Source organism: Acanthopagrus latus, chromosome 23 (assembly GCF_904848185.1).
Source record: "Acanthopagrus latus isolate v.2019 chromosome 23, fAcaLat1.1, whole genome shotgun sequence".
Classification (NCBI taxonomy): Eukaryota; Metazoa; Chordata; class Actinopteri; order Spariformes; family Sparidae; genus Acanthopagrus; species Acanthopagrus latus.
Window position 1 is genome coordinate 24,801,303 of NC_051061.1, and position 25,354 is coordinate 24,826,656.

Sequence of the window (25,354 nt, forward strand, 5' to 3'; positions counted from 1 at the left end):
CTGACAGCCATTACTGTTCGCTAATTTTGCTCAGTTTTTTTCACAAAATAAAGTTTTCTGTTGAAGTTCCTCAGCTAGTACAGCAGCTGATAGTCTATCAAATTCTGAGCAATGAAAATAAAATCAAGTATTAATTAATTGTTCTCTGAATGTTTTTGTACTTCTTACATCATATTACATCATGTAGTACTCGTTAGTGCTTCATGTATTGGAAGTTACTTTACATCAGGACACAAACACTCAGACGTTGTTTGGACTCTCATTTTATTTCTTGTTGAACATCAGATTCAGATCATGATGATGATGATGATGATGAAGGGCTGGCGCCCTCTGCAGCGGCTCAGCGGTAGGAGCGACCAGAGATGGCGGAGGCCGAGGCGGAGGAGGAGGTGGAGGAGGACACCACCTTCCCATCAACCACCTCCTCCACGACTGTCACAACGCGCTTTGTTGTAGTGGAAGTGGAAGAGGAGGAGCTGAGGGAGGAGACGCTGTCGGCCAATCAGAGAACAGAAGAGTCAGAAGGCCAGCCGAGAACTTCCTGCTTCTATTATTCACATTTCGACTTCAACGCTACCTGATTACTCATTACCTTCCTGATCACTGAGTATCTGAGTACTACAGTTGTTATTCACACACTGCTTCTTTCTTTTCTGTTTTCTTTGAAGCCCCGCCCCCCTCAGGTGTGATCCTGTCTCACCTGGTGCTCGCCTCTCCGTCCAGCAGCCTCCTGTACTCGGCGATCTCCATCTCCAGTCTGGTCTTGATGTCCAGCAGCATCTGGTACTCCTGTCCCTGTCTCTCCAGGTCGGCCCTCAGCTGCATCAGCTGCTCCTCCAGCGACGTCACCTGAAGGACGAGCAGAACAAAGTCGTCATCGAGTGTCTGACGAGAAACATGAAACTCTTTGGCGCCACGATTCACGCCGCGCCCTCTGCCTCACCTGCATCTGGTACCCGGACAGCTGCATGGAGTAGCGGCTTTGTATCTCAGCCAGATTTCCCTCCAGAGACGATTTCTGCACAGAGAAGCAGGATCGTGAACATAAAGAGTTTTACAGCGAGATGAGTCGTGTCACTTCCTGTCTGATGCTCACCATGCCCAGCAGCGACTGCAGCTCGATCTGCAGAGACTGCAGCGTCCGTTTGACCTCCGTGACCTCTGACCTGGACGTCTGCAGCGTCTGAGTCTGAGTGACCACCTCTTTGTTCAGAGACTCCGTCTGCACAGCACACACACAGACACACACAGACACACAGTCAACACATGCACATAACTTACAGGTAATCTCTGCGTCCACAGGAAGTGATGTCACGGCGTTACCTTGGAGGTGAACCAGGCCTGCAGCTCCTTCTGGTTCTTGGCGGCGATGCCCTCGTAGTGCTCTCTGATCTCCGCCATGATCCTGGAGAGGTCCTCTGCTGGAGCGGCGTCCACCTCCACGTGCACCTGGCCGCTCATCTGAGCGCGCATCGCCAGCAGCTCCTGCAGGAAACACGAGACGTGAGCGGGGTCACACTGACAGGCCCCCCGGAAACTGCTGCTGGATCTCAGGTTCCACACGTTAAACCTCAGGTTTGTCTCACTGAGGCCAGCTGTGTTAGTGTGTGTGTGTTGTGTGTGTGTTGTGTGATCTTCAGTTACCATATTTAATCTCTATATTTCTAATTATATATAATACATTTATTATATATTTATAATATATTTATAAAAAAATATATAATTACAGTATTTATAATATATTTACAATTATTTATAATATATTTATAATACTCTCACCTCCTCGTGGTTCTTCTTCAGGTAGATCAGCTCCTCCTTCAGACCCTCGATCTGCATCGTCAGGTCTCCCTTCGCCATGTTCAGCTCATCCAGGACCCTCTTCAGCCCGCCGATGTCGGCCTCCACCGACTGACGCATGGCGAGCTCGTTCTCATACCTGGAGGAGGAGGTGGAGGAGGGTGAGTGACAGTGCTGTGTGAACATTACAGACTCTTCTGAGTCTGTTATTAATATATGAATATAAAAACTATGTCACACTGTCAACACCTGTACTAAGACTCACACACACACACACACACACACACACACACACACACACACACACACACACACACACACACACCTTTACACACCTTTACCTTTACTGTAGTAACTGCAGTTACTACAGTTGCTACAGTTACTGCAGTTGCTACAGTTACTGCAGTTACTACAGTTACTACAGTTACTACAGTTACTAGAGTTGGTACAGTTACTGCAGTTACTACAGTTACTACAGTTACTGCAGTTACTAGAGTTGGTACAGTTACTGCAGTTACTACAGTTACTACAGTTGGTACAGTTACTGCAGTTGCTACAGTTACTACAGTTACTACAGTTGCTACAGTTGCTACAGTTACTACAGTTACTGCAGTTACTGCAGTTACTAGAGTTGGTACAGTTACTGCAGTTACTACAGTTACTACAGTTGGTACAGTTACTGCAGTTGCTACAGTTACTACAGTTACTACAGTTGCTACAGTTGCTACAGTTACTACAGTTACTGCAGTTACTGCAGTTACTGCAGTTACTAGAGTTGGTACAGTTACTGCAGTTACTACAGTTACTACAGTTGGTACAGTTACTACAGTTACTACAGTTACTACAGTTGCTACAGTTGCTACAGTTACTGCAGTTACTGCAGTTGCTACAGTTACTACAGTTACTACAGTTGCTACAGTTGCTACAGTTACTACAGTTACTGCAGTTACTGCAGTTACTAGAGTTGGTACAGTTACTGCAGTTACTACAGTTACTACAGTTGGTACAGTTACTGCAGTTACTACAGTTACTACAGTTACTACAGTTACTACAGTTGCTACAGTTACTACAGTTACTGCAGTTACTACAGTTACTACAGTTGGTACAGTTACTGCAGTTACTAGAGTTGGTACAGTTACTGCAGTTACTACAGTTACTACAGTTGGTACAGTTACTGCAGTTACTACAGTTACTACAGTTACTACAGTTGCTACAGTTGCTACAGTTACTGCAGTTACTGCAGTTACTACAGTTACTACAGTTGCTACAGTTGCTACAGTTACTACAGTTACTGCAGTTACTACAGTTACTACAGTTGCTACAGTTGCTACAGTTACTACAGTTACTGCAGTTGCTACAGTTACTGCAGTTACTGCAGTTGCTACAGTTACTGCAGTTACTGCAGTTACTACAGTTACTACAGTTACTACAGTTACTGCAGTTACTGCAGTTACTACAGTTACTACAGTTACTACAGTTACTACAGTTACTGCAGTTACTAGAGTTGGTACAGTTACTGCAGTTACTACAGTTACTACAGTTGCTACAGTTACTACAGTTACTACAGTTGCTACAGTTGCTACAGTTACTGCAGTTACTGCAGTTACTGCAGTTACTAGAGTTGGTACAGTTACTGCAGTTACTACAGTTACTACAGTTGGTACAGTTACTGCAGTTACTACAGTTACTACAGTTACTACAGTTGCTACAGTTGCTACAGTTACTACAGTTACTGCAGTTGCTACAGTTACTACAGTTACTGCAGTTGCTACAGTTACTGCAGTTACTGCAGTTACAACAGTTACTACAGTTACTACAGTTACTGCAGTTACTGCAGTTACTACAGTTACTACAGTTACTACAGTTGCTACAGTTACTGCAGTTGCTACAGTTGCTACAGTTGCTACAGTTGCTGCAGTTACTACAGTTGCTGCAGTTGCTGCAGTTACTACAGTTACTACAGTTACTACAGTTACTACAGTTACTACAGTTGCTACAGTTACTACAGTTGCTACAGTTGCTGCAGTTACTGCAGTTACTACAGTTACTACAGTTACTACAGTTGCTACAGTTACTGCAGTTGCTACAGTTACTACAGTTGCTGCAGTTGCTGCAGTTACTACAGTTACTACAGTTACTACAGTTACTACAGTTACTACAGTTGCTACAGTTACTACAGTTGCTACAGTTGCTGCAGTTACTGCAGTTACTACAGTTACTACAGTTACTGCAGTTGCTACAGTTACTACAGTTGCTACAGTTACTACAGTTGCTACAGTTGCTGCAGTTACTGCAGTTACTACAGTTACTACAGTTACTGCAGTTACTACAGTTACTGCAGTTGCTACAGTTACTACAGTTGCTACAGTTACTACAGTTGCTACAGTTACTGCAGTTGCTACAGTTACTACAGTTGCTGCAGTTGCTGCAGTTACTACAGTTACTACAGTTACTACAGTTACTACAGTTACTACAGTTGCTACAGTTACTACAGTTGCTACAGTTGCTGCAGTTACTGCAGTTACTACAGTTACTACAGTTACTGCAGTTGCTACAGTTACTACAGTTGCTACAGTTACTACAGTTGCTACAGTTGCTGCAGTTACTGCAGTTACTACAGTTACTACAGTTACTGCAGTTACTACAGTTACTGCAGTTGCTACAGTTACTACAGTTGCTACAGTTACTACAGTTGCTACAGTTGCTGCAGTTACTGCAGTTACTGCAGTTACTACAGTTACTGCAGTTACTGCAGTTACTGCAGTTACTACAGTTACTGCAGTTACTGCAGTTACTGCAGTTACTACAGTTACTGCAGTTGCTACAGTTACTACAGTTACGGCTGCAGCAGTAAATCATTTGGACTGACTTGGTCCTGAAATCATCTGCGGCCAGGCGGGCGTTGTCGATGCTCAGGTGGACGGATCCATTCAGCCTGATGGCGGCCTGAATCTGGAGAGAACAAACAGAACATCATCAGAACCAGAACCAGAGGATGGAGTCAGCTGTGAGGATAAGTAGGGGCTCTACCTTGCCGGTGATGTCAGCGATGGTGGCGTAGAAGGCGCTGTAGTCCCTGGTGGTGGGGCCGACCTTGCTCTCCACAAACTGCCTGATCTTCAGCTCCAGCTCGGCGTTGGCCTTCTCCAGGGAGCGCACCTTGGCCAGGTAGGTGGCCAAACGGTCGTTCAGATTCTGCATTGTGAACTTCTCGTTGCCGATGAGGCTGTCGTCCATGCCGGAGACGCTGTAGCTCATGGAGGCTGAGTATCCTCCACCATAGCCACCGCCGCCACCACCCATGGAGGAAGAGGAGATACGGCTTCCATAACCACCTGCTCCTCCGTACACACTGCCAGCTTTCATGGAGATCCGTGAACCCCCACCGACACCGATCAGGGAGCCGCCAGAGCCTCCCATGGAAGTCCTGACTGACTTGGAGGAAGAGCGGACCGAGAAGTTGGCCATGATGGATGGATGCTGTCTTCTGCTGTGGCTGGAGACGACACAGAGAGGAGAGGAGAGTGATGAGCCTCAGGTCTCTCCTCCTATTTAACCTCCTGCAGAGCCGTCAATCACTCAGCATATACCACGACAACAGGTGAGGCAGGGAGCCAGGTATGTGTTCTGGAGGCCGGTCCTGGGTGTGTCAGGGATGGTCAGGGAAAAATGTAACCTTAAAACCTGCCTGACAATACTGCTGTTTGTTTACCAGAGCCAAGGCGTGAGGTCTCCACATCCTGCAGGCTCGGACGACCTTTTATTGTAATTAGTGCGACATGTTGAAACCAAACTGTCAAAAGTTCAGTCGATCAGACACTCATGTAGAGAAGGTTACAGTAAATGTCAACGTCTGTGGAATGTGGGAGGTAATTATACAGTAAGACAACCGCCAGCAAGCGTCAGCAGAATAACAGCCTGTAAAATGCCATGAAACAAAGTCCAGTTCACAGGATCATCACAAATAAACTGTGTTAAACTGATGTCGTTTGAAACAAGAATAAATGTTGGAGGAGAACATGAAGAGCTGCAGGGAGACGGAGAGGAAAAGTTCTGAACGTGTCTGTAACTAAAGTGGGCCTGTAGAGACGGACAGCTCCGTGCTGTACCAAGCTCACAGTGACAGGTAACGTTAGTAACGTAAGGATTAAGGCAAGGCAAGTATATTTATATAGACAACTCCATATATTAAACAGCTGTGTGATCAGTGAGGCAGGAAGTAGACGTGCAGAACCTTAAATGAAGAGCTCCAGGTTCTGAGCAGGTTCTGAGCAGGTTCTGCAGCGCTGTACAGACACCACCCTGACAGAGTGGACCTCTGGACAGACGTCAACATGGAGGACAACATGGAGGACAACATGGAGGACAACATGGAGGTGACTGTGACTGAGCTCGTCACAGATCTAATCATTACATTCACCTTGAGGACATTTAACAGACGCTTTAGTTCAAAGTGACTTACAATAAGTACATCAGACTTCTGGGAGGTTCCCTCAGGAGAACTGAAGCTCCATGTGACACAGCACTGTTCCACATATATACAGGATCAAGGAAGAATAAACACCAAAGTACCCGACACCCATAAGATATAAATATAAAAAGATATAAAATGAATATAACATACTATACATAGACATGTAAAACCATGACGTCACCGTCGATGGAGTAAAGAGAAATATAGAAACAATTATCAAGCTGTCATCTGAGGATCGATGCTGCCGTTTATCAAAGATTCCTTCAGTACATGAGTGCTGTGATCACAATGCAGACACTTTTTGGGGCTGTTGGGAGGCAGTGATGCTCTGCAGGTCCAGGTGAAGTCTGAACAGGTGAGTCCAGAGTCTCCTGCTGCAGACACAGAGACTCTGCTGTCCTGACGCTGGTCTGGACTCGGTTCCTCCTCTGAGGCTCCAGAACAGAGAAGAGTGGTGACTTCTTTCGTGTGGACGCAGGAATGAAAACCCTGCTCAGAGTGAACCGTGTCACAGCGTCACAGCGTCAGACGTCGTCTGAGGGCTCGTTAATGCTCCACATGAGAGACGGACTTCATCTGTACAGCTGGGAGGAGACTGGACCGGACCTGAGCTGAGTCGGACCCTCTGGTGGTTGTATTGCTTAACATCCATTAACAACATGATGGACTCGTGTTTTCAGGCAGTGATATTGTTTGAGACAGACGTAAAGGAGCCGTAACTGAACTGAAGCCTGAACTTTGTGGGTGTAGATTATGATCGATGTATGAAACTTTATCACGCTGTGTGATTTGTTGTCCTAAAGGCATCTCACCTATTTGAAAAAAAGGAAAGTTGATCTTCCCACAGAGAGACTCACATCATCACAGCTCAATTTTTAACCTTTAAAATCTTGTTCCAACACGTCCGGCTGCTGCTGAACCTTTCAGAGTCTCCAGAGACACATTATCTACCAAACAGGAGCCAAAAACGCCCTGAAGCCAAAACTGTCGACACCGGCTCCGTCAGCTCAGGTCCGGAGACCACAGGGAGTGTGTGGATCCTCCGCGGCCGACAGGTCGTATTTCCACTTGTGTCTTCATGTTAATCTCTTGATCCCAGTTCAGTCACAGGTGGTTTAACTGGGATTCTGCTCTGAGATCTGAGAAGGACGAGACCTTTAGATCAAACTGCTGATGTTGGTATTTCTGCACTGACGCGTCTTCATGTGTTTTGACTTGTTGGTGAAAACTGAGCGTAACTGTTACTGATTCTGCACACCAGGTCCAGAACCCGACGTCCAAGCTGCGGGTTTCCCTCCACATGGACCGCAGTGGTTTTTCAGTTCATGCTACTAAAAGACGTGAAAGTTTGGAATCCTGAGTTTTAAATATTGCATCTCATAATAACACCGTCACCAGCTGCAGACGCAAACTGAACATTTATAAGATTATTTTCTGTGGCGATCCAGAATCCAGTTCAATAATCTCACAGAGGAACCAGAAGGATGCTAATTTCAGTTAGCTACAGAAACATGTCACCCCATGTTCAGATCAAAGACGAGCTGAGGTGATAAAAAGCCGCTTCTACTGCAGAGTCAGTCGACCCGGCTGCACACAAGAACCGATCCTCACGGGTTCAAGTTGGATTTTGACCCGTGGAAATAAGAGACAGAAGCATCTGAAGCAGCTCACTGCTGAAAGTAAAGCTCATAAACGTGTGGTTAGAATAAAACAGGTGTGTTGACCCGCGAACTCAAACAGAACCAGCTGCTCTGCTCTGATGGTTCTGGTTTCATAAGAGTGCTTCTGAAGGTCGGTGTCAGGTCCTCACCTGACCTCTGCACACTTTCACAGTCTGCCCATTTAATGTTTGCTCTGTATCACAGATTTGTGTTTGCTCAGTACTTGAACCTGGTCCCTCTGTTCATTCCTCTCCTCTTCGTGACCCACCTCTCCTCATTCCAGCCTTTGTGAAGAACCACACACCCTGTTCAGCGCGTCTCATCTGTCATCAGCGAGCTTCACCACCCTGATGTAACCCTGCAAACAATCCACGGTTCACATACTACAGCAAGGTTAACGAGGAATACGAGTAAAACTGCTGGCGACGCTCAGATTGCAACTGTCACTGAATCTGAGATCTTTAATGTGAACAAACCAGTTTCTACACCCTGAAGCTCAGATCCACTTGGCTGCTAATGTAAAGCTCCACTTTCTCTGTGTCGTGACACAATGACAGCAGTGTTGCTGAGAGCCAAGTCATCACTCACCTGAGTATCAGTACGCAGTAATCCACCTGTGCAGGCCCGGCCCGTCTCTCAAATGTACCCGAGTTGCTTCGGCTCAGCTCAGCTGCTGCAGCATTAATATATCAGGTTCAACAGGAAAGTAAACTTTCATCTGGAAATTGATAAAAATCTGAGGGGTGAAAAGTTCAGCACAGCTTGATGGATCGTCCCAGTTTACTGAAGTAGACGTAACCAGAGAACTGAACGCCTGCAAACTCACTGTGGAAAGAAATGAGGCAGTCAAACTTCCAAACTGTTTAGTGTGCACAACGTTTACAGGACACAGCAGGACACAGCAGGACACAACAGGACACAACAGGACACAACAGGACACAGCAGGACACAGCAGGACACAACAGGACACAACAGGACACAGCAGGACACAACAGGACACAACAGGACACAGCAGGACACAGCAGGACACAGCAGGACACAGCAGGACACAGCAGGACACAGCAGGACACAACAGGACACAACAGGACACAGCAGGACACAGCAGGACACAACAGGACACAGCAGGACACAACAGGACACAGCAGGACACAACAGGACACAGCAGGACACAGCAGGACACAACAGGACACAACAGGACACAGCAGGACACAACAGGACACAACAGGACACAACAGGACACAGTGTTGACAGGTGTGGTTTACACTGCAGGAGTTACGGGACTCTACGTAACGCGTTCGATGTGACCGAAGGTTAACGCAGCTGCTCACATAACAACAAAGACTGATGCTAATGCTAAATGCTGGAGCTAACATTAGCTTCACAGACTGTTCCCGTCTCTGACTGTGACAACACATTTTTAACCAGTGACACAAATAGTGAATCACACCACCTGTTAGCCCAAGCTGCTAACGTTTAGCTTCTCAGACTGCTGAAACAAGTTTCCTGTTAGGCTAATGGAGCCAAAATAGTTTGTGTTGTTTCTAACTGCTGTCTACTTTCTGTTGACCATATTTACGCGTAGATCACGCTTTGGCAGCTGCTGTACATTGGAGCGATGCGTCAACGCGGCGGCCATATTGGTGCAGGGAAACTAAGACTCCTGATGCATGAGAGTCTCCTGAAGCCCGACGATGATCAGAGCTCACAGAATCTCTCAAAGAGTTTGATCTGTTAGCATCACACAATTTAAGATGAGCTAACGTTACATCATTAGCTCCTTTTTCTAACAGCTTGTAAAATGGCTGCCATGATGGGACCCTGTGCCTCTCACAGCTGGTGGTGACGAGGCCTCCTCCTCCACGTGGTCCTGAATGTGGCACCATGTTTCTGGGTCGTACACAGCTGCTCGTTGTCGTCCAATAAGTAGAGTTACGTACAGAAACCTTTGCATGCTGGGTCTGATGGGTTCGTTAGTCTGTTTGATGATGAGAACAAGAAGAGTTTCAGCTTCTGTTGGAGGATGAAAGGTTTCAGAGTCGCTGTGTCGACACAAGATGAGATTGTTTCTAATTTAAACTTCATACGAACAATGACTGACAGTTACAGTCCAACTTCTCTCACCAGTGAAACCACGGCAGGTTTGTACAAGAGAGATTAACGATACAGATTTAGCTCTAATTTCACATAAATGTGTAAAATGACTGATGATGATGAATAATTATATTTTAACGTTACGTTAGCTTAAAAGCAGAATGACTCATTGTGGTGTAACCTGAATCTCCTGCAGCTGCACAGACCATCAGCCTGTTCTACTTCTGAACATATCACACTTTCTATTTTCTATCAATTGATCTGTGTTGCTCGGTGGATGAACGCTGTGCTTTGGGACCTCAGGATTCCCTGAAGGGACGATCTCCGAGAGGTTTCACTGTCACATTGATTTTATTACTTTTCAGTGACTGACACGCAGTCTGAAGACCTCAAAGCTGCCGCTGGAACAGTTTCTAGCCCTCGGGTTATTGGACCGTCTCCAGCTGCAGACTCATTACTGAGGTATGACAAGAGAACAAACTGTCTAAATTAATATAAAGGAAATGAGAAGATTAGGTTTGTGAAAGGAGAAGCGTGGAAGTATCCACACAGAGGACGGACAGCTGATCATCATCTTTGTCTCTTTGTTGTCTCTTTGCTCCAATGAGTCATTTCTTATTCATCTCTTCTTTCTCTTGCATGTTGTCCCGTGTTCTGTACGGTGGCCCACGAGGGCCAATCACAACGGCAAGTCAGAAACCACAGTGGGAATATGTGGTCCATGCCGACAGGAAGTCACAAGAAGAAGAAGAAGAAGACGCACTCGGTCCTCTCGCTCGACATCGACGGAGGAAAACTGGTCAGAAGGTTTTTCTTGATGTCATTTTAACAGCTGACCTGAACACAAAACATGAGGCAGGAGTGAAAACATCACGAAGCCGTTGGGCTCAGCTGGAAGAGCAGCGTCCCATGTGTCCTCGCTGCAGCAGACCTGGGTTCGAGTCCTCTGCTGCGTGTCTCTCTCTCTCATCCTGTTTCCTGTCAGATCTTCAGCTGATCTACCAATAATGTCGTATAAGTGCCCAAAAAACTTGATCTCCGATCAGCTGGTCCTCCAGGTGTTCAACAGCAAGCCCCGCCCCTTCTGGGTCACACTGTTGTGTTTTTTAGAATTTGCCATCTTGTTCTGACTTGCGGTTGTGTTTGGACCCGTTGGGCCACCGTAGTTCTGTGTTCACTATTTTTAACTATTTAAATTTGAGTGTCCCGACCGACCGGTTCTTCTCCACAGATTCTCCATTTTGGATCACATGCTTGGTCACTGTGCTGATGACCGTCCATCACTCAGGCTTCATCTTCTGTCGCAGAGATACGAGTTCAAATCTAGTCACTTTTATTGATACAGCACAGAATCACAGTCTGGTGGCCTCAGTGGGCCTCACAGTCCTCTGGTACAGAACCTGAGATGAACAGAACCACACAATCACAATTCATTGACAGAATATCTGAGCAAATATACAAAAGTGAGTTTCATGTTGCTCCAGTAAATTTCAACATGCAGCAGCTCAAAAAAACCTGCAGACAGGAAACAAAGCTGTTGTTGACAGGGAGACGCTGCAGGACACACCTGAATACACACCTGGATACACACCTGGATACACACCTGCTGGATGACTGAGGTCGGCTGACACACGACACACAAACAGAGCTGGTGTGTCGCGCAGGAAGTGATCTTACAACAGTGGTTAGATTTGGTGGTTTATCTGTGTTCAACTTGAAACCATAGAACAAATGAGACGCAGGATGTGGAGAAGAAGAGTAAACACCTGAATCACGTGGACGTCAGAGTCGGCACCGCTCACAGCAGGAAGTTCTGTTCACAAAGTACAGACCCAGCATGCAGAGCTCAGACCAAAACCAGAACAGAGCAACATTCTGTCTGTTGAACAGATTCTGCTTTCAGTCCGGACTGACGGGCCGCCAGCACCAGAATAATGTCTGAGTGGTTCTGAAATGTAAAGTGGAGCGACACCATGAAAGGATGTAAAGGTGATCAGTTACTGATGGGAGCCTCGAGGCTCTGGGTCACCTGACCCGTCAGATCAATACTGATCTGTTGTCCCTGACTGGTTGAATAAGACACGCCCCCTATTATTAGTTTTTACTGCTTTATTTAATGTTTTTATTAATATTCATTATGTAGTCTGTGGTGCAGAACAGAATCTGCTGATCCAGGAAAACAAGTTGTGATGTCACTGGAGGAAGAGGTGAACACTTTCTTTCATGTCCTCAGTTTCGGACTCGGACCTCTGGGGGGCGCTGCAGGCTGCTTCTGACCGCCACAGGAAGTCCAGTGGACTGAAGAACCGAGCCACAGTTCTGTTTCATCTGAACTCCTCTATGTTCTTCACTAGAAGTGGTCTCAGCTGTTGTTCCTTCTCTGGGCTCAGACCACACGAGGGCGCTCTGCACCAACAGCTGAACACCTGCTGCTCCACCTGTCCATCAGGTTATTAACCTGCAGTGGGACCCACCGACCCTGTCAGTGATGGCAGCATCACGGTGGACACACAGACAAACTTATCTGATGCTTTGAGTATCTGAATATAAACTGGAATGAGACACTGCAGCTGGATTAAACCTCCGTCAGATAAACACCGTCAGTTCCAACAGAGAAACAGTTTCAAAATGAAACGTCTGAAACAGACTCCATGTTTCTACTCAAAGACTGAAAAAAGTTCATGTAGAACATTTGCTGAATTTACAAGAAGGTCCAAATAATGCAGAATGAGTCAGAGACAGAGTTTCACAGAGTTTATAAAGTGTCTCCAACTCAACAACTCACTAAACTGACACATTTGTTAAGGGAGTCTGGGGACTTTCTCCACCTCTTCATCTCCTCGCTGGTGTCAACTGCAGTCGCTGTAACAATTAATCGTTAACAAGAGTCTCTCTTCTGATGAGAGAAAGTGGTCTGACAGGAGGATCGACAGGTGGACTGACAGGTGAGGGCGGGGCAGAACTGATCAAGGGGAAACCGGAGTAGGAAGGTGGAGGAGGTGGAGGTGAGCGCAGTAATTAAACAAGAGACTTTCAGCTTTCTGCCTCCTGGTGAGGCCGAGGGTGAGACACATGTGGAAGTGCAGCAGTACTGTCAGCGTCATGTCAGAACCGGTCAGAACCTGAACCGTCTGCTGCAGAATCACCTTTAAGTCCCACAAAAGCATTCATTAATTTGAGAACACTTTTTGTACTCAACTACATTGTTGTTATTATTATTTATTTATTTTCTCATTTTGGAAACTCTTTTTGATTTATTTATTTTAGTTTTTAGATGAAATTTTTAGTTCAGACAAAAAGTCATTTAAGTTTTCTATTTTCAGAGTCGATCGTAGTTTTTAACATCACAGATGAATTTCCTGCTCGTCGTGCTCAGTGTCAGCTGCTGAAGTGCATCACTGGTTACAGATCAGTGTGTCAAACACAAGGTTCTGATCCGTCCTGGTTCTGTTGATCCACATAATCTCCACAGATGAACTCCACTCTGTGATGTGTGAAGCTACATTAACTGTGTAGCAGTAAGAAGCTAATGCTAGGCTACAAACAGACGACATCACGGTCACATGACTGAAACGTCTCCACCACTAAGAGTCTTACTGCACAATTACTATCCAGGTTTTCTATAAACTGATCAATGTTGTAAAGTCAGAGTTAGAACAGTGTGGAACTAAAGTGGGCTGTAAAGACGGACTAGTGAGTAGATGAGTCTCTGTGTTGCTGTGAGGACGTTTAATGTCCCCGACAACCTCTGTAGTCTCATTCAGACACTTGTTAGCAACCGCTAACTGTTGTTAGCACATGAAGAGCTTCAGGATTAAACTGTGGGACATTTAATGATGGATTACATGCTAATGTGCTAACTGATTTCTGGGTTTTGGCGTTTGACTCTAGATCACAGTACTGATACTGACACATTGATTCTGTGTCAACATCACATTCTGGAGATCAGAGTCGACTTCTACAACACGGTTCATTTGAGTTTGAGGATTACTGACCTCAGTGAGTGAAGAACGAGACAAGTAACTTGTAGAAGTTTAAGTCTTTTTGGATGTCTTTTGCCTGGATGTTTTGTCCTCTGGGCCTCCTGTGGACTGACAGGACGGGATCATCAGGTGAAGCCCGCTGTACAGTCAGAAATCCCCCCGAGGCCCTGGAGCCTCCCCTGATGGACAGACAGATACTGAGAGCTCCTCTGAAAACCCACCCGACCTGCTGGACCTCACCTCTTTGGCTCAGACCGGTTTGATCTGCGGGCCCCAGGCCACGCTGCGACTCCCCCGGCATGTTTGGTATTGGACCTGACTGACCAGCCCCCTCTCTCTCCCCCGGCCTCTTTCTGAGGCATAAAAGGAGGCGACGTCCCAGCAGCTCTTCACTCTCCGCTCAGAGCCGACGACCAGCCGACCCTCAGCCATGACTTCCTTCTCCACCAGCAGCAGCTACACCTCCTCCCCCATGAGGAGCTCCATCATGATGGGCCCCTCCACGTCCTCCTCCCGCCGGGTCAGCAGCTTTGGAGCCGGCAGCGTGTACGGAGGAGCCGGAGGGTCCGGAGTCCGAGTCTCCAAGGCCTCCTTCACCTCCTCCGCCGCCGGAGCCGGAGGTGGCTTCAACCTGTCTGACGCCATCGACGTCTCTGCCAGCGAGAAGGCCACCATGCAGAACCTGAACGACCGCCTGGCCTCCTACCTGGACAAGGTGCGCAGCCTGGAGAAGGCCAACGGAGACCTGGAGCTGAAGATCAGACAGTTCCTGGAAGCCAAGACTGCACCTGCGGCTCACGACTTCTGTGGCTTCAGCGTCCAGATCAACAACATGCAGGACCAGGTGAGACCAGGTCACCTGACTTTACCCTGAGTTTAGTCTGTCAGGCAGCAGAGATCTGCAGGCGGCGTCAGCATCAAGCGGTTCAAGGCTCAGTTCACCTGTACGACAAGAAGTTTGATACCTGGGTGTAGAGCAGAGACACCTGAGTGTGATGAGGGCAGGTAACAGCACCTGAGTGTGACGAGGACAGGTAACAACACCTGAGTGTGACGAGGACAGGTAACAGCACCTGAGTGTGACGAGGACAGGTAACAACACCTGAGTGTGACGAGGACAGGTAACAGCACCTGAGTGTGACGAGGACAGGTAACAGCACCTGAGAGTGACGAGGACAGGTAACAGCACCTGAGTGTGACGAGGACAGGTAACAGCACCTGAGTGTGACGAGGACAGGTAACAGCACCTGAGTGTGACGAGGACAGGTAACAGCACCTGAGAGTGACGAGGACAGGTAACAACACCTGAGAGTGGCGATGTCATCACACAAACTGAAAACAGACTGAAGTTTTCACATTTTGTTTCATCAAAGTTAAATCTGACTGTTTAATGTTTAAATTTTTATTGACTTTTAAAGTTTTAAAGTCAACATTTACATTTATGAATTATAATCAGCTGAACTTGAATCATTTTACCTGCTGAAACAAGTTCCTGGTGGCGGCAGAGCTCCACCTGGTGGTCACAGTGCTCCACCTGGTGGTCACAGAGCTCCACCTGGTGGCGGCAGAGCTCCACCTGGTGGTCACAGAGCTCCACCTGGTGGTCACAGTGCTCCACCTGGTGGTCACAGAGCTCCACCTGGTGGTCACAGTGCTCCACCTGCTCTGTTGAGCATGTTTGAACTTCACTGATCCTCTGAAGCCTTCCAGTCGACTCGTCCTCACAGTGTTTCTCTTCCTTCCTGCTCAGATCAGAGTAGCTACTCGTGGAAACGCCGCCATCATCCTCTCCATTGACAACGCCAAGCTGGCCAGCGACGACTTCAGAGTCAAGTGAGTGTGAGGCTAGCGTAACCTGATTACATCGGTCTTTCTGTGAGCACTTTGCTCCGGTCTCTCTGCTCAGGTGAGTATCCTGAACTCATCGTGGTGTTCTTCAGGTTCGAGAACGAGCTGACCATGCGTCAGTCGGTGGAGGCCGACATCGCCGGGCTGAGGAAGGTTCTGGACGAGCTGACTCTGGCAAGATCCGACCTGGAGATGCAGGTGGAGAGTCTGAAGGAGGAGCTGTTCCACCTCAAGAAGAACCACGAGGAGGTGAGAACAACACCACCCAGAGAGCACAAGAAATGAAAACACAGAAAGGCACAGGTGTAACCGGGCTCTTCCTGCAGGACCTGCTGGCTCTCAGGGCCCAGATGGGAGGCCAGGTGAACGTGGAGGTGGACGCCGCTCCTCAGCAGGACCTGTCCGCCGTCATGGCCGGAATCAGAGAACACTACGAGACCGTCAGCAACAAGAACCGCAATGAACTGGAGTCCTGGTTCCAGGCCAAGGTGAGACCACAAAGTCCTGTTTGGTCTCTAACGTGGTGACTGCTGCCCCGACGGTCCAGAACCAGAACCAGCTCCACTACACTCACAATGAAACCACTTTGTCTCCTGTCACTTCTGTTTCTTCAGATTTTGAAGTGTTGAGCATGTTTCATGGTGTTTGTCGTTTTGTTCTTTGAGACTGAAAGTTAATGTCCTGATATGGGATCAATGACATTATTGATATTTGTGCTCCACAGACGGCCGAGCTGAACAAAGAGGTGGCGGTGAGAACTGAGACCCTGGAGACGTCCAGGTCCTCCATCTCAGAGATCAGACGCACCTACCAGAGCCTGGAGATCCAGCTGCAGGCTGCAGTCAGCGAGGTGACCGACACTGGGCCGATAAATGTTCTGACAGGAGCTGAAAACGGGCTCAGAACCAGCTTCTGCTTGGTTCTTCAGTGTCCACATGACGTCACGGTGTTGTTAGAGATAAAACTCTACAAATCTATTCAGTGATGACGAGACTACAGGTTTCATTTATTTTAGACTTGGACTAAAATTATCATCATTTTAGTTATTCTGTCAGTTATTGATGATCAGGTATTGATGATGAGTTATCGATGATCAGAGTATTTGAGCCTTAAACTGACTGGTTCCTGTTGGTCTCAGCTGACTCACTGTCGCCCTCTTCTGTCAGGAGACCAGAACAAACTGATGAACATTTAAACTGCAGGATTTTGTTACTGGGTCAGAACTTTGATGAAGCATCTCAGATCTTCACTTTTGTCTTTTCTGGCAGAACTGAGCCTCCATATGAACGTGAACAGGAAGCATTTGAGTTTTTTGAGTTAAGTGTTGTATGTAAAGTCACAGTGAGCGTCACTGTTGAACGCCGCTGACCTGACTGTCCTCCATCTTCCTCCTGAGCAGAGAGGAGCTCTGGAGGGAACTCTGGCTGAGACCAAGAGCCGCTACAGCGCCATGCTGGCAGGTTACCAGAGGCAGGTGGTGTCTCTGGAGGAGCAGCTGGCCCAGCTGAGGGCCAACCTGGAGAACCAGAGGGGCCTGTACTCAGAACTGCTGGACATCAAGACCAGGCTGGAGCTGGAGATCGCCGAGTACAGGAGGCTGCTGGACGGAAACCTTGACACGTGAGTGGACCGAACAGTTCAACCCCTGCTTCGTACATGTTGTGTAAAGTGGACAAACACTCGCAGACCGTCTGTGATCACAGCGCTCCATCGTTCTGACACCATCATCACGTCCTCCCCACTTTGTGATGGAAACTGGAGCAGAAACAGAGAAAGGAGGGTTGAAGCGTGTGCAGTCTGCAGCCACGCTAGCAGCTCTGTGTGGCCGTACTGTGAGCTACATGCTAACGGCAGCATGCTAACACACTCAGTGACAACATGCTGATGGTTAGCAGGTATAATGTTAACCTGGCCACAGAACAAGCATACATCAAATATACTTGAGTACATATATATGAGTGTGTGGAGGGAGTCAAACACTGATAACACACACTGAAACATATTCAGACGTCCAGAGCCTCAAACACAGTGACGAGTTCTTACAGTATATGAATGAGGACAGTAGTCGGTGTGTTTGCTGGCACATAAAGAATATAAGTTTAATTTATTCACAGATACACTGCGACTCGTCATATCAGCCAACATGAAACTACGAGCTGAAATATCCTCAGAGCTCTGTTTAATTAACTCAGACAACCAGCAGAATAATACAACGTTCACCTGTGAGATCTGAAAAAGGGACGTTAGCATGTTAGCATGCTAACAGGCAGTAAGCAGACAGTCCACTGAGGCTGATGTGTTTGTGTCAGAGAACAGAGTGTGATGAGATCAGCTTCTGGAGCTGTGAAGTCAGACACTGCTTCATGTTTCTGAACGTGACTCGTCTGGTTGATCTTTCTAATAATAAAAGCATCAGTTTAAGTCTCATCAAGCAGAAAAGAGACACAAAGACATTCAGTTAACCTCTCTGTCCTGTGTTCCTACAGCAGCAGCACCACCACCACCACCACCACCACCAGGCGGGTGGTGACCATCGTGCAGGAAGTGGACGAGAACGGAAAAGTGATCAGCACCTAGACCGACAGGAAACCAGAGACCCCTCCGACCAATCAGAGGCTGTAGAGCGTAAACTGAGTCTGTGGGACCTTCTTCAATAAAAATGAAGTCTGACATTATTTCTGTGCTGTGTTTCTTTCACACCGACACTCCGGCTGTGTGACCTTGTAGTGGGAAACTGCCTTCCTTATCCATCCAATTAATTCACTATCTGACTCTGAAAATTCGCTCAAAGTTAGAGTCCAAAAATCAGAGGCGAGGCAGCTGGTCTTTAGTCCAGAAAGGTGTTTATTGCCAAAAGAAGAAAACATACATCCATGAGGTACCCCGGGGCAACTGAGATCTCTCCCCGATTCTCCCCCTTTTATACCTGTGGTCCAGGTGGCAAACTCCCTCTTTGACCATCCTTTTTTGTTACGATCACCCAGGGCCTGCCATTTATTATTCTCATTTCTGGATGTTTTCTTAAGAGCCGACAAATGTCTCACCCAGCCCCCCTCTGTGGCCTTGGGTGAGCTGTGGCTGCACCTGTCTCTCATTTATTTCAGCATTGTTATTATAAAAGGGTGCATCAAACATTGGAGGTGAAGATGTAGTCCAGGGAAGGTAGCTGTTGGTTAATGATGGTCTGGGCAGTTTTAATGATCCTCTGCAGGGACTAATTACCTGCTGATCCCTGATGCCACTATACACACCAGGATGCCATGTGTGAGGATGCTCTTAGTTGAACAGTGGAAGTCTTAGCAGTCTTAGAAAGTACAGTTGCTGTTGTGCCTTCTTAACAAGTGCTGTGGTGCTCGCTGTCCATGTGAGTACCTCAGAAATGCGTGTGCTCAGGAATTTGAAGCTGGCCACCCTCTCCACCCTCTCCACAATGATGATCAGTGGTGAGTGGACAACCTGCTTCTCCCTGTGCTGAGTGTCAGAATGGAGGAGAGATGCCGGCCCATCCTGACTGACTGTGGTCGGTCTGTCAAGTAATCTTTAATGCAAAGGCAGAGGTTGTGTTGTACACCCACGTGGGACATCTTGGAAAACAGTGTACAGGGAGGGATGGTGTTGAACGTGGAGCTGTAGTCCATGAACAGCAGCGGTGCATATGCCCCTTGTTGTTCCAGGTGGTGCAGTACAGTGTGGAGGACAGTGGAGGTGGTGTTGTCTGCTGACCTGTTGGCTATTGGTGAGGGTCCAGGGTGGGTGGCAGAGCAGCCTTGATGTGTTGCAGGACTAGCCTCTCCAGGCGCTTCATTCTCTCTGAGGACCCGCCCCAGGATGACATCTGGGCCAGCTGCTCTCCGTGGGTTGATTTTACGGAGTGTGTGGGTCACACCTGCCGACTTGATGGTGAGTGCCTGGTTGTTGGTGGCTGGAGCAGGACTGATGTTCATCCTTGTTCTTTCCACCTTGAAGCGGCCGAAGAACAGGTTGAGTTACTCTGCCTCCACAGCACTGCTGCTGGTCAGGCTGTTGGTGTTGCTTTGCCTGGTGATGTGACGTGTCCCCTGTCTTGCCCGGCAGGGGTCCGAGTTGCCAAAGTGGTGCTCGATCCTCTGCTTGTAGGCTGCCTTAGCATCCCTGATGCCCTTTTCAGGTTTGCGCTGGCGTCACTGTAGTTTTGCGTGTCACCAGACCAGAAAGCGGTTTTACGGGCCTTCAGCAGGAGTTGTACGTTCCTGGTCATCCACGGCTTGTTATTTGGAAACACATGGATCCGTTTTGTGGTGGTGACATTGTCCATGCGGCATTTTATGTAGAACAGTAAGGAGGAGGTGTAAGTGTCAGTGTTGGTCCAGTCTGTGCAACTGAAAAAGTTGTGCAGCTGCTCAGAGGCCGTCTCTGGCCACACTTGTCTGGCTCTAGCAGTTGGTTTGACCGTGTTGATAAGTGGTCTGTATGCTGGAGTCAAAAATATGTGGTCAGATTGTCCCAGATGTGGAAGAGGTGATGCCTTGAACCCATGCTTGATGTTACTATATACATATATATACTATGTACACGGTCAAGTGTGTTTTTTCCTCTTGTGGGACAGTGGACATAAACTGCTGTATTTTTCATATGCCTGTGCATGCGTGGCACTCAATAGATAGTAAAGAATTACGGAGTACCAATACGAGGAGTGCTGAGCTGCTGCATGTACGTGCGCCCGTGTTTAGTTTGACTGTTCTGGGCTACTGTAGTTGTGTGTGGCAGCTCCTGTCTGTTCACATGGAGTTTGACTTGGATGATTATCAATAAATATTCTTTCAGTTGCTCTTCAATGTGGAGCACTTTGTAACAGTAGTTTTGAAAAGTGTTATTTGATTAAAGTTATTATCATGATAATTCGTATGAAAGACAGTGACTGAGCCCTTCGTTGCAGGCAGTTCTGTTGTGTTCTGATTCTTCATTCATGGTTTAATGAAGAGTTACTGGGTCTCAGCAGGAAGCTGCAGCATATCAGAGGTCAGAGGTCACACAGCCGGAGTGTCGGTGTGAAAGAAACACAGCACAGAAATAATGTCAGACTTCATTTTTATTGAAGAAGGTCCCACAGACTCAGTTTACGCTCTACAGCCTCTGATTGGTCGGAGGGGTCTCTGGTTTCCTGTCGGTCTAGGTGCTGATCACTTTTCCGTTCTCGTCCACTTCCTGCACGATGGTCACCACCCGCCTGGTGGTGGTGGTGGTGGTGGTGGTGGTGCTGCTGCTGTAGGAACACAGGACAGAGAGGTTAACTGAATGTCTTTGTGTCTCTTTTCTGCTTGATGAGACTTAAACTGATGCTTTTATTATTAGAAAGATCAACCAGACGAGTCACGTTCAGAAACATGAAGCAGTGTCTGACTTGACGGCTCCAGAAGCTGATCTCATCACACTCTGTTCTCTGACACAAACACATCAGCCTCAGTGGACTGTCTGCTTACTGCCTGTTAGCATGCTAACATGCTAACGTCCCTTTTTCAGATCTCACAGGTGAACGTTGTATTATTCTGCTGGTTGTCTGAGTTAATTAAACAGAGCTCTGAGGATATTTCAGCTCGTAGTTTCATGTTGGCTGATATGACGAGTCGCAGTGTATCTGTGAATAAATTAAACTTATATTCTTTATGTGCCAGCAAACACACCGACTACTGTCCTCATTCATATACTGTAAGAACTCGTCACTGTGTTTGAGGCTCTGGACGTCTGAATATGTTTCAGTGTGTGTTATCAGTGTTTGACTCCCTCCACACACTCATATATATGTACTCAAGTATATTTGATGTATGCTTGTTCTGTGGCCAGGTTAACATTATACCTGCTAACCATCAGCATGTTGTCACTGAGTGTGTTAGCATGCTGCCGTTAGCATGTAGCTCACAGTACGGCCACACAGAGCTGCTAGCGTGGCTGCAGACTGCACACGCTTCAACCCTCCTTTCTCTGTTTCTGCTCCAGTTTCCATCACAAAGTGGGGAGGACGTGATGATGGTGTCAGAACGATGGAGCGCTGTGATCACAGACGGTCTGCGAGTGTTTGTCCACTTTACACAACATGTACGAAGCAGGGGTTGAACTGTTCGGTCCACTCACGTGTCAAGGTTTCCGTCCAGCAGCCTCCTGTACTCGGCGATCTCCAGCTCCAGCCTGGTCTTGATGTCCAGCAGTTCTGAGTACAGGCCCCTCTGGTTCTCCAGGTTGGCCCTCAGCTGGGCCAGCTGCTCCTCCAGAGACACCACCTGCCTCTGGTAACCTGCCAGCATGGCGCTGTAGCGGCTCTTGGTCTCAGCCAGAGTTCCCTCCAGAGCTCCTCTCTGCTCAGGAGGAAGATGGAGGACAGTCAGGTCAGCGGCGTTCAACAGTGACGCTCACTGTGACTTTACATACAACACTTAACTCAAAAAACTCAAATGCTTCCTGTTCACGTTCATATGGAGGCTCAGTTCTGCCAGAAAAGACAAAAGTGAAGATCTGAGATGCTTCATCAAAGTTCTGACCCAGTAACAAAATCCTGCAGTTTAAATGTTCATCAGTTTGTTCTGGTCTCCTGACAGAAGAGGGCGACAGTGAGTCAGCTGAGACCAACAGGAACCAGTCAGTTTAAGGCTCAAATACTCTGATCATCGATAACTCATCATCAATACCTGATCATCAATAACTGACAGAATAACTAAAATGATGATAATTTTAGTCCAAGTCTAAAATAAATGAAACCTGTAGTCTCGTCATCACTGAATAGATTTGTAGAGTTTTATCTCTAACAACACCGTGACGTCATGTGGACACTGAAGAACCGAGCAGAAGCTGGTTCTGAGCCCGTTTTCAGCTCCTGTCAGAACATTTATCGGCCCAGTGTCGGTCACCTCGCTGACTGCAGCCTGCAGCTGGATCTCCAGGCTCTGGTAGGTGCGTCTGATCTCTGAGATGGAGGACCTGGACGTCTCCAGGGTCTCAGTTCTCACCGCCACCTCTTTGTTCAGCTCGGCCGTCTGTGGAGCACAAATATCAATAATGTCATTGATCCCATATCAGGACATTAACTTTCAGTCTCAACGAACAAAATGACAAACACCATGAAACATGCTCAACACTTCAAAATCTGAAGAAACAGAAGTGACAGGAGACAAAGTGGTTTCATTGTGAGTGTAGTGGAGCTGGTTCTGGTTCTGGACCGTCGGGGCAGCAGTCACCACGTTAGAGACCAAACAGGACTTTGTGGTCTCACCTTGGCCTGGAACCAGGACTCCAGTTCATTGCGGTTCTTGTTGCTGACGGTCTCGTAGTGTTCTCTGATTCCGGCCATGACGGCGGACAGGTCCTGCTGAGGAGCGGCGTCCACCTCCACGTTCACCTGGCCTCCCATCTGGGCCCTGAGAGCCAGCAGGTCCTGCAGGAAGAGCCCGGTTACACCTGTGCCTTTCTGTGTTTTCATTTCTTGTGCTCTCTGGGTGGTGTTGTTCTCACCTCCTCGTGGTTCTTCTTGAGGTGGAACAGCTCCTCCTTCAGACTCTCCACCTGCATCTCCAGGTCGGATCTTGCCAGAGTCAGCTCGTCCAGAACCTTCCTCAGCCCGGCGATGTCGGCCTCCACCGACTGACGCATGGTCAGCTCGTTCTCGAACCTGAAGAACACCACGATGAGTTCAGGATACTCACCTGAGCAGAGAGACCGGAGCAAAGTGCTCACAGAAAGACCGATGTAATCAGGTTACGCTAGCCTCACACTCACTTGACTCTGAAGTCGTCGCTGGCCAGCTTGGCGTTGTCAATGGAGAGGATGATGGCGGCGTTTCCACGAGTAGCTACTCTGATCTGAGCAGGAAGGAAGAGAAACACTGTGAGGACGAGTCGACTGGAAGGCTTCAGAGGATCAGTGAAGTTCAAACATGCTCAACAGAGCAGGTGGAGCACTGTGACCACCAGGTGGAGCTCTGTGACCACCAGGTGGAGCACTGTGACCACCAGGTGGAGCTCTGTGACCACCAGGTGGAGCACTGTGACCACCAGGTGGAGCTCTGTGACCACCAGGTGGAGCACTGTGACCACCAGGTGGAGCTCTGCCGCCACCAGGAACTTGTTTCAGCAGGTAAAATGATTCAAGTTCAGCTGATTATAATTCATAAATGTAAATGTTGACTTTAAAACTTTAAAAGTCAATAAAAATTTAAACATTAAACAGTCAGATTTAACTTTGATGAAACAAAATGTGAAAACTTCAGTCTGTTTTCAGTTTGTGTGATGACATCGCCACACTCAGGTGCTGTTACCTGTCCTCGTCACACTCAGGTGCTGTTACCTGTCCTCGTCACACTCAGGTGCTGTTACCTGTCCTCGTCACACTCAGGTGCTGTTACCTGTCCTCGTCACACTCAGGTGCTGTTACCTGTCCTCGTCACACTCAGGTGCTGTTACCTGTCCTCGTCACACTCAGGTGCTGTTACCTGTCCTCGTCACACTCAGGTGTTGTTACCTGCCCTCGTCACACTCAGGTGCTGTTACCTGTCCTCGTCACACTCAGGTGCTGTTACCTGCCCTCATCACACTCAGGTGTCTCTGCTCTACACCCAGGTATCAAACTTCTTGTCGTACAGGTGAACTGAGCCTTGAACCGCTTGATGCTGACGCCGCCTGCAGATCTCTGCTGCCTGACAGACTAAACTCAGGGTAAAGTCAGGTGACCTGGTCTCACCTGGTCCTGCATGTTGTTGATCTGGACGCTGAAGCCACAGAAGTCGTGAGCCGCAGGTGCAGTCTTGGCTTCCAGGAACTGTCTGATCTTCAGCTCCAGGTCTCCGTTGGCCTTCTCCAGGCTGCGCACCTTGTCCAGGTAGGAGGCCAGGCGGTCGTTCAGGTTCTGCATGGTGGCCTTCTCGCTGGCAGAGACGTCGATGGCGTCAGACAGGTTGAAGCCACCTCCGGCTCCGGCGGCGGAGGAGGTGAAGGAGGCCTTGGAGACTCGGACTCCGGACCCTCCGGCTCCTCCGTACACGCTGCCGGCTCCAAAGCTGCTGACCCGGCGGGAGGAGGACGTGGAGGGGCCCATCATGATGGAGCTCCTCATGGGGGAGGAGGTGTAGCTGCTGCTGGTGGAGAAGGAAGTCATGGCTGAGGGTCGGCTGGTCGTCGGCTCTGAGCGGAGAGTGAAGAGCTGCTGGGACGTCGCCTCCTTTTATGCCTCAGAAAGAGGCCGGGGGAGAGAGAGGGGGCTGGTCAGTCAGGTCCAATACCAAACATGCCGGGGGAGTCGCAGCGTGGCCTGGGGCCCGCAGATCAAACCGGTCTGAGCCAAAGAGGTGAGGTCCAGCAGGTCGGGTGGGTTTTCAGAGGAGCTCTCAGTATCTGTCTGTCCATCAGGGGAGGCTCCAGGGCCTCGGGGGGATTTCTGTGACGGGCCCTGCAGCTGTTTGAGCAGCCTGATGATCCGGTCCTGAGCCCACATGGGGCCCTGAGGACCAAACAGGCTACATGTCATGTGTTCTGTCTTTC

General features: G+C 48.1%; 3 protein-coding genes across 5 annotated transcripts; 1 reads left to right on the forward strand and 2 right to left on the reverse strand.

The window, feature by feature from the left end:
• Positions 1 to 253: 253 nt before the first annotated feature.
• On the reverse strand, positions 254 to 5,324 carry LOC119014830 (keratin, type I cytoskeletal 13-like). The gene is made up of 8 exons (XM_037090332.1): positions 4,828 to 5,324; positions 4,667 to 4,749; positions 1,780 to 1,936; positions 1,324 to 1,485; positions 1,097 to 1,222; positions 944 to 1,018; positions 701 to 849; positions 254 to 491 (listed from the first exon to the last, which is right to left on the reverse strand). The coding sequence occupies exons 1-8, from the start codon at positions 5,263 to 5,265 to the stop codon at positions 341 to 343; spliced, it is 1,341 nt and encodes a 446-aa protein (XP_036946227.1). The 5' UTR covers positions 5,266 to 5,324; the 3' UTR covers positions 254 to 340.
• An 8,528-nt stretch (positions 5,325 to 13,852) lies between these two features.
• On the forward strand, positions 13,853 to 18,529 carry LOC119014833 (keratin, type I cytoskeletal 13-like). 2 transcript variants are annotated; one of them, XM_037090338.1, is made up of 7 exons: positions 13,853 to 14,850; positions 15,757 to 15,839; positions 15,947 to 16,103; positions 16,181 to 16,342; positions 16,579 to 16,704; positions 17,254 to 17,474; positions 18,341 to 18,529. In XM_037090338.1, the coding sequence occupies exons 1-7, from the start codon at positions 14,437 to 14,439 to the stop codon at positions 18,429 to 18,431; spliced, it is 1,254 nt and encodes a 417-aa protein (XP_036946233.1). In that variant the 5' UTR covers positions 13,853 to 14,436; the 3' UTR covers positions 18,432 to 18,529. The 2 variants fall into 2 exon arrangements, with proteins under 2 accessions (XP_036946233.1, XP_036946234.1); XM_037090339.1 differs by having other exon boundaries at positions 18,344 to 18,529.
• A 2,375-nt stretch (positions 18,530 to 20,904) lies between these two features.
• LOC119014832 (keratin, type I cytoskeletal 13-like) lies at positions 20,905 to 25,259 on the reverse strand. Of its 2 annotated transcripts, none has more exons than XM_037090337.1 (7): positions 24,558 to 25,259; positions 23,598 to 23,680; positions 23,334 to 23,490; positions 23,095 to 23,256; positions 22,733 to 22,858; positions 21,963 to 22,183; positions 20,905 to 21,093 (listed from the first exon to the last, which is right to left on the reverse strand). In XM_037090337.1, exons 1-7 carry the CDS (start codon positions 24,969 to 24,971, stop codon positions 21,003 to 21,005), a joined length of 1,254 nt encoding a protein of 417 aa, XP_036946232.1. In that variant the 5' UTR covers positions 24,972 to 25,259; the 3' UTR covers positions 20,905 to 21,002. The 2 variants fall into 2 exon arrangements, with proteins under 2 accessions (XP_036946232.1, XP_036946231.1); XM_037090336.1 differs by having other exon boundaries at positions 20,905 to 21,096; positions 24,558 to 25,255.
• Between the last annotated feature and the right edge of the window lie 95 nt (positions 25,260 to 25,354).